The sequence below is a fragment of the Scophthalmus maximus genome, chromosome 6, assembly GCF_022379125.1.
Source record: "Scophthalmus maximus strain ysfricsl-2021 chromosome 6, ASM2237912v1, whole genome shotgun sequence".
In the NCBI taxonomy this organism is placed as follows: Eukaryota; Metazoa; Chordata; class Actinopteri; order Pleuronectiformes; family Scophthalmidae; genus Scophthalmus; species Scophthalmus maximus.
The window spans coordinates 19,842,501-19,850,876 of NC_061520.1; the positions used below are offsets into that span (position 1 = coordinate 19,842,501).

Sequence of the window (8,376 nt, forward strand, 5' to 3'; positions counted from 1 at the left end):
AATTCATGATAAATATAAAGCGTTTCAGTTAAAATGACAGTAACTCTCAGCTACAAAGCAAGTCCTCCTGACAATCCATTCTGTATTAGTCTGTTTCAAATCTTCATTGGAACTATATAATACCCTCCTGAGTGACGTATTCAAATCCCAGTCCGTATTTGGGCATGATCATTCTCAAATGTCTTGTTGCATCACTTTATACGCATTTTGCCCAAAATTCATATATTTTGGAAACTTTCAGTTCCCCCCCAACTTTCTCTGGGATTGAACAAAAGTTTACATCGTAGTGGCTGACCATGGCTTGTCATGGGTTTGAATCGTTGCTGCATCAACTGCAGGAGAAAACACCTGTCATGTTATTAAAGCAATGGTGACAACCAAGCTTGCATGATCTGCAAAAATGAGGGGGAATGTTGGGCGGAGGTTGGTCTCCGAGGTAGGTGAGGTTGGGTGGGTGGGGGGGGGCACAAGGCCAAGGCTGTAAAGACCTCCACCAAGCACCACACCCGTGCTGCGAGGGCCTCCCTCTCCGCTCTTCTCCCTCTCCTCCCCTCTCAGGACTTGTTTTCGAGGGCCCCACTTCCTCACAGGATGTTTGGTGTGGGTCACTGGATGCCGGCTTCCTGTGTATTGGGAGGGGGCTGACAGCAAAGTGAAGGCCAGACACCCTGTAGAATGCTGGGAGGAGGAGGGGTGGGGATGCTACACAAACATTTAACGTGAAATAGAGAAACCCACTCTATTGTTCCATGCACAATCAGTGCTGTCTCAAAGGAATTATGCTTGAGCAGCATTTATGATTCGGGCCAACACTAGTTGATTCTACTGCAATAAAAGGTGAAGATCCTCTTTTTTCATTTCGTTTCCAGTCCAACTAAACAGGATTGCGGCTGAGCGATCGCTGGAAGGCTCCGGCGGTTGATACTTCTAAGCTATCAGGGTTATACGGCCACTCTTGAAGTGGACGGCTTCACTGTGTCGGCTGTTATTTATTGGCTTTTACTGAAAGCGGATCAGAACAACGGTGCAGATGAATGCCATCACTCTCCTCAGCGACAGCGAGAAGCTGCAACCGTGTCACAAGCCTGGGCTCAAAGAAGAAAGGTTGAGTGAGTGAGTGAGTGAGGGAAGGGATTGGAGGGAGGATGGAGATCTAGAAAGATGCCAGAGGATAGAGGGAGTGAATGAAAGAGGCAGGGGAAGCTGCCGCTGTTGAAACAGTAAATTGCCCAAGGTGGCAAGGGGTCAAGAAGGTACGCTGGGTCTCATCTGGGAAAGTCGTTTGTGCAGTCTGTTAACTTGGCGCTCGGTTGGGTTTCTTTCGGAGGAATCCTCGAGTAAATGAGCAGCGCAGGGCGGAGCAGGCGAACTGCGGTGGCTGCGAGCCCAGAGGTCGCAGGCAGGAATCAGGCTTGGCTATCATGCTCTGTTTTGTCTCCAGCCAGGCGGCCAGTGAACCCCGTAACTGCGGCTGTTTGTGTTGTTGATATTGTTGTGGTGAAGGTGGCCGGCGGTTCCACCCAGTTCTGGTTCTCAGCGCAGCCTGAGGAGACAGGGAGGGCGAGGGGGAGGCCTGGAGCCCGGAGCAGGGTGGAGAATTCCTGGATGCTGCCCTTACGGCCCCAGAGGATGTTTAGAGCACACATTAGGTGCGACCAATGATGTCATTTTTCTTTTGTCTGGGAAGAAATGAAATGCTTCTCTGTAACACAATGGCCCATCGGTATGTTCAGGGGACCACAATACTTTTAGTCTGGCAAGCAAATAAATACATTCTGTACAGTAATGCCTTGGTTTTGTTGTGTGTGGGTGTGTGTATACATGGGAATTTCGTCGTGACAGGATGAATACATGCGTGAATGCTGTGAAAGGAAGCATAATCTAAGTAGTTGGGCCCAGAAAGTTGCTCTCATGTACGGAAGAATAAACAATGAGGTGGCGGCTACAGTTTGAGCTATTACTCTCGAGGTAATGCCGCCACCTTGTGGTGATCATCGGGCATTACATTTTCAGAATCGAAGTCTCACTAATTTTTTAGGACGCAGATCTGTGATTATTTCACATTACTTCATCTATTATAACAGAAATCTGACATAATTTACCTCTTATCTCCTCTCTCTGTCTTCTTCATCAGATGAACGATATAATGTTGTACACCTACCCTCAGCAGGATGGGAAGTACAGGCTGAAGAACACACTGTCTCTGTCTGGAATGAAGGTACCACTGTTCATTCCTCTGACAGCCTCGTCTTCGTCCGCAGCGTCGTCTTTGTGCCGCACGTTTTTCGTCTGAACTGATTCGTTTTGCCTTCCCAACACACACACCACAGGTGAGCAAACCCGTCCTCGACGATGTGCTGAACTGTATCAGAATCGAGGTGTCTGACATCACCATCACGCTCTCAGCCAGGTGAGCATCTGACAGTCCAAATCCCTGAAATGAACTCAGTAATGTGTTCTGAAGACTCTGCCGCCGCTGTATTCAAAACCACAAACCGACATGTTAAATCTCAGGCCGTTCAAAAGCGCCAAGTGTGACCGACCGACTGTCTGCTTGTCTCTTCAGCTCGGTTGGAGAGAGGGAGGACTGGTTCCACGCGCTCAGTCGAGCCATAGCGGACCACGCTGCAGGACTCTGCACGTTTGGTGGACCCTGCAGTGAGGTAAGAAAAATAATAATGAAACGCTATTACCTCATGAGAGCAGGGGGTCTTTGTCTGAGAAGAAAAGTTTTCTTTGATTGGTTAATTCCTTCATGTGTTAATTATCATTTTTGAATAACTCAACAGGGATAATGCCCATCTTTGTTCTGTAGCTAACAATAACTAGCAATGTATATTTTTTTATGCAGAGATAAAAAAAAAAACGGCTTTGTTTTCGTTGTCTGTAAATGTCAAACATCTGTACATCATCCCAACTTTGTCCAAACAGGCGCGGGAGAAGTTGTGGATGGCCCTCGGTGAGGCGGCTCCCGTGCTGGTGCCAGTTTCCCACGTGATGATGTGCATGAACTGCACCTCGGACTTCAGCCTCACGCTGAGACGACACCACTGCAACGCCTGTGGCAAGGTCAGAGACGAGCACTGTAATCCCTTCGTCTGTGACGAGTCTTTACCCCGATGTGTCAGATCTTTTACTTGCTGTTGAGAACAATGATATCTGAAAGTGGATTTTGTCTGAAAGAGTACATTGTCTGTATATGCAGGTGGTATGCCGCGCCTGTTCCAGGAACAGATACCCACTGAAGTACCTCAAAGACCGAGTGGCCAAAGTTTGTGACCACTGCTACGCCGAGCTCAGGAAAAGAGGTGAATCTTATTTTTTTCCCTTCAGAGTGCCTCACTGGTGGCGAGAGTTGTGGAAAGAAAAACTGTCCTGGTGTGCTTCTCCGTCCTGGATGTTGTATCAAGTTGCGCATGTGTCCGTAGGTGGGAGCGCGTCGGGGGCGTGCGGCAGCTCCAGCCCCCGGACTCCCCGGGCCAGTCGTCCCCTCTCTGCTGTCTTCCAGAGCCTGCAGCCCCCGAGTTTGTGGAAGAGCAGGAAGAGCACCTCCACTCTCAATCAGGTGAAATACACTTCCCCTTATATAATCCGTGCCTCTGCGGATTCCTTCGTTCTGGATGTCAATGTGGTCATGATATCTCTTTCGGTAAAGTTGGTGACGTTTGATTAGAGATTAGTATTTATCGGCAAGTTATCTGCATACCACAGGCAAAATGCTCTGGCATCGTTGCTGCAATCCAACTTCCCTACGGGGACAAATAAAGTATTTGTCTATCATATATTTTGAATCACAGATGCGGGTCGTGTGGACGAGTTAGGAAAGTGCTCTATGGAGGCACAAGACTGTACACGGGACAGTTGATCCTCAACCTGCTGTCAGGAATTCCACGAGTGGCATCATGGGACCCTGACAGCTCCCTGGTGGTCTAGTGGTTAGGATTCGGCGCTCTCACCGCCGCGGCCCGGGTTCGATTCCCGGTCAGGGAACTAGCTTTTCCTAGGCCCTTCACAAGAACTGCGGGTACGGTCAAATTTGCTGGGGAATTTTCCTATATCCTGAAATGACCAAAAAGTATTTCATCGGCAGCCGTGACAAGAGCTGTTGGGATCCTCTGAATGTTTAGGAAAGGTGCTTCAATGCTTCCTCTCCTATCTCCTTAAGCATAGGGAACACACTAAATAGACAACCCACAATTCATTCGGGCAGCGATATTGAACGTGACGCTCCACGCACGCACGGACATAACCGATTAAATCGGAAGTAGAAGAAGAAGAAGAGTATGAATATGCCCAGAAGGTGCGCAGATCATCATGTAAGTTACCGTTGCATATGAATCATTTACATCTGATGTCACACGGTGGTAAAACACACGGAAACATGCTGACGGAGCCGCTGCGATTTTTTTGGAGTTCATCTTCGGAAATTTGTAGTTTCACCACGGCACGTCAATAACATCTGGCGTTGCAGAATATCCAGTATAGTGTACGTTGAGTCGGATTCTTTGAGCAACGCTGTCGGCTTTTCCTAAGTCCTATTAATCCTCCTTTACACCTTTTCCTATACCACCTACACCATCTCCTTGACCTGAATGGAAAACGTCATGAGGTCAAGGAATTGAATCCACCGGCAGGGCGGCGGCGGATGTTTTTGACGTTGGCGTCTGCCGCAGTGAAACGACGAATTTCCGAAGATGGACAACAAAAAAGTAGCTGCTGTATTTGTTTACCAACGTCCAGGTCAATTCAGGATTTAGGAAACTTCAGAAGCAAATTTGACTGTACCCTGTGTCCCAGTAAAGGGGGCTGCCTCCTTTAGAGGCCTTAACGCATGCGGCCGATGGATGTCTTCCTCAGAAAGTAAAGGGCAGTTCCCTGACCGGGAATCGAACCCGGGCCGCGGCGGTGAGAGCGCCGAATCCTAACCACTAGACCACCAGGGACCTGTTGTCTGGTGGATAGCTTGTGTGTTGGAATGTCAAGCATGTATGACAGCGGCTCACAAGCAGACACTTGTAGTGCACAGCAGCTGCCAACAGGGCTCACTGTCCGTCTTCAGACCCTCCTCAACGCCAACGCCATGGACCCCGTGTTCAGGGGATCCATCCCTATCCCCGACGCCATGTGTCTTGTCCACCTGCGCTCTGCCTGTTCCTCGCGGTGTCTAACATATCCCGAAATTCCATCAGGTGTCGCTGGGCGTGGAGGGCTCCACCATGAGTGGCAGCCTGCAGCGCCGGAAGAAGAGCAAGAGGAAGTGGAAGCGGCTGTGGTTCCTCCTCAAAGACAAGGTGCTCTACACCTTCACAGCCCGTGAGGTGAGGGGGCACAGAGTCTCCCACACCAGCCCCAAGACACTCACACGCATGTCACCAACACACCAGAATCCCAGGGGCTTTTCCTTAGCAACCTTCGTCTGTTCTTCCTCCTACTTTAACCCGTGTGTTTCAACCTTTCCTCCTGGGCAGAACATTTTTCGGACTAATAAAGGGATTCTCTGTGCTCTCTCCCTTTCTAATGACGAGTGCCCATCTGTGTTGCACTTCTTTGTTTCTTCTGGAAGAAATAAAATACTTGTTATTCGCATCTAACCGCTGACTGCCACGTTGGCGTTTTTTTTTACTTGTCCCTGTGTGATGTCTTCATTCTGGCTTCCTCAGGACAAGGTGGCTTCAGAGAGTCTACCTCTGCAGGGCTTCACCGTCAAACTGTCTGAGAGGCCGGAGGGAGAGGAGAGCAGCAATGTGTTTCATCTCTACCACAAGAAAACCCTCTACTATAGCTTCAGGGCCGAGGATCTACCCACTGCACGCAGGTCAGCACCAGCACCGTAGACAATATAATGTAAATCGACCATAAGATCAGACTGTTCCATGTGTCACACACTACGCAGCCAATGAAGGCGGGTGACCTCCATCAGCCGTGTCGGCTCAGTCACCCATATCGGGGAAGCCTCTGAAATGGGACTCAGTTGATGTAAAGGGCTTAGGAAAAGCCAGTTCCCTGACCGGGAATCGAACCCGGGCCGCGGCGGTGAGAGCGCCGAATCCTAACCACTAGACCACCAGGGACCTGTGAATGACTTGTGATGGCACTTGTCGAATTCCTGACAGCCGGTCGAGGATCATCTGTCCTGTGTACAGTGTTGTGCCTCCACAGAGCACTTCCCTAACTCGTCCCCACGACCCGCATCTGTGATTCAAAGTATATGATGGGCAGACACTTTATTTGTCCCCGTGGAGAGGCTGGATTGCAGCAACAGTCGCAGAGCATATTCCACACACCGACATAACACAAGCATCGACCGACATAACCAACACTTACATCGCACCCTTGACGCTGCTCTGAAATGACAAAGGTAGACATTTGGTCCAGACCAGCTGGACGTCCTAATGTCTGTGCGTGTTTAAAAACTTAACAGCTCGTGGGATAAAGGACATAGTTGAAACACTCAAATGCCAAGTGTGAGACGCTGCAGGGCAGCCACATGAAAAGGCTGTGTTTCATTCCCATGGTCTTTGCCTGCTTTTGTGTATTATCATTTTGACTTGTTTATTTTATCGGTGTATGCGTTCTTTAGTGCTGAGACAGTGGGACAGTGCATGGCAAAGTACTTTCCAGTCGGAAGAAAGGAGAAAGAAGGAAATTAAAACAGGCAGAGAGGACAAAATATCAAAGGAGAGCAAACCACAAGACTCAAGACTGAGGAAAAGAAAACTGTTGAATGTAATTTGTTGATAATATATTATGTTAAAATTTATAGTAATCTGAATTAAGCACTGGACGAAGTGTGTTTAATGCTGTGTACCAGATTTCATAAGGCAGTTTCCATGGAGAAAGCCGCAGAGGATGAGATATCCTGACTTGTACATTAAAAAATATATATATATATATATATATATATATATATATATATATATATATATATATATATATATATACGTTAGATTGCCCCTTTCAGTCTAATCTTCATTTTGCTAATGTTGCAGGTGGGTGAACGCCCTGGAGGAGGCCACAGTTTTATAGCACCTGCTCAGTGACGTGTCCAAGCCCTGCTGCGTGTGACCGCTAACACTCCTCTGTGGCGCACAACAAAGCTACCTGCTGCATCTGGACTCGAACCATCAGTCGGCATCCGTCGTGTCCGACCCGGTGTGGAATACGACGGGACAACGTGAGCACCTGGAGCGTCTCTCACCAGCGTTTCCACTGGATTGTCGAGCCGCTCCCTTTCGGGCTCTGCAGGAGAACATCGCGTCTTTCGTCGTTTCCAACATCCCATCAAAAACAAAACTGTGCTCCACTGTATATTTTCACTGCTCTCAAAAGTGAAGACATCTTCCGCCGTTTGCGAGGGATGTCTGGTATTGTGAATATATATTTGGTATTCTGAATATATATTGTGAAGTATACACTACTGATACAGATACTAGAGTGAATTATACGAGTTATTTTGTATAGAAATGGTGTTACACAGTGTTCCTGAGTAAGAGGTCATTTTAATCATGATAGTGTGCGTACTATATATTTCGTGTGGCATTTTTACTCAGTCTTGCTCTTGTATCGGATCTACAAAGCAATGGAATGACCCTCGGCATGACAGCCACTCGACAGCACTCGCAGACCGACGAGAACGTTCAACGATGCTTCGTATCTGAGTTCCATTACAGTTCTGAAGTGCCAGTTGATTTCAACCAGTTTGAATGCAGTGTAATATGCGATCGATGATGAATGTGCCTGAAATGAAATTGTACTCCTCATTTGTCTTCATGTTATCACAGTACTGTACTACTGTCATGTCTTCTGACGAGACCTTGATAACATTTGCTTTTTCTTTTCTTTTTTTTTAATCTAGTCTTATATACTGTAACCCTTCTAGTATTTTGAACAGTTCAGTTACCATCCTGTAACATAAGAATATACTATTGTGCCATTTTTATTAATGCCTTTATCATTCTGTATACACTGTTGGATGTAATTAAAATTTAACCACTGGGACATTATGGGAAAAAAAGGGGGGGGGGGGGGGGGGGGGGGGGGGCAAAATCCACAGTCAAACTACCTATAAACTTTAGTTGTTAGTCATCTGAGCCGCTCATGTCCTCAGCAGAAGGAAAGACACTGAAGTTCAAACAGAACCACACACCCGAACCTATCACCTGCAGCCGCACTGCATCAGATCCTTCGCCCCCCGGCAGGACGGCATTACTCCTCAAGCACACAAGTGTTCATCATGGACCGTTCACCTTTTCTACCCGTTTCTTATGGACCATTACCGATACCGATGTTATGATGGATTGTACCTCTTGCATTTAGTGCATTGTAAATGTTTGTGTATATAGATACATATAAAAAAATAAACTCCTTTAAAACGTA

At 47.5% G+C, this 8,376-nt stretch overlaps 1 protein-coding gene and 3 non-coding genes across 5 annotated transcripts in view; 2 read left to right on the plus strand and 2 right to left on the minus strand.

The window, feature by feature from the left end:
• fgd5a (FYVE, RhoGEF and PH domain containing 5a) overlaps positions 1-8,376 on the plus strand; it is a 31,794-nt gene extending 23,418 nt beyond the window's left edge. The window contains exons 13-21 of one of the 2 annotated variants that reach the window (XM_035631998.2): positions 2,135-2,218; positions 2,331-2,410; positions 2,567-2,663; positions 2,932-3,069; positions 3,206-3,308; positions 3,429-3,565; positions 5,190-5,291; positions 5,661-5,815; positions 6,990-8,376. In XM_035631998.2, coding sequence (XP_035487891.2) covers positions 2,135-2,218; positions 2,331-2,410; positions 2,567-2,663; positions 2,932-3,069; positions 3,206-3,308; positions 3,429-3,565; positions 5,190-5,291; positions 5,661-5,815; positions 6,990-7,026 — 933 coding nt within the window. In that variant the 3' untranslated portion in view covers positions 7,027-8,376. Of the gene's footprint in view, positions 1-2,134; positions 2,219-2,330; positions 2,411-2,566; positions 2,664-2,931; positions 3,070-3,205; positions 3,309-3,428; positions 3,566-5,189; positions 5,319-5,660; positions 5,816-6,989 lie in introns of both variants that reach the window. The other variant, XM_035631996.2, reaches the window with a different exon arrangement.
• trnae-cuc lies at positions 3,919-3,990 on the plus strand. Its single transcript has one exon. It is a non-coding gene; the product is annotated as a tRNA-Glu (tRNA).
• On the minus strand, positions 4,872-4,943 carry trnae-cuc. The gene has a single exon. It is a non-coding gene; the product is annotated as a tRNA-Glu (tRNA).
• On the minus strand, positions 6,000-6,071 carry trnae-cuc. Its single transcript has one exon. It is a non-coding gene; the product is annotated as a tRNA-Glu (tRNA).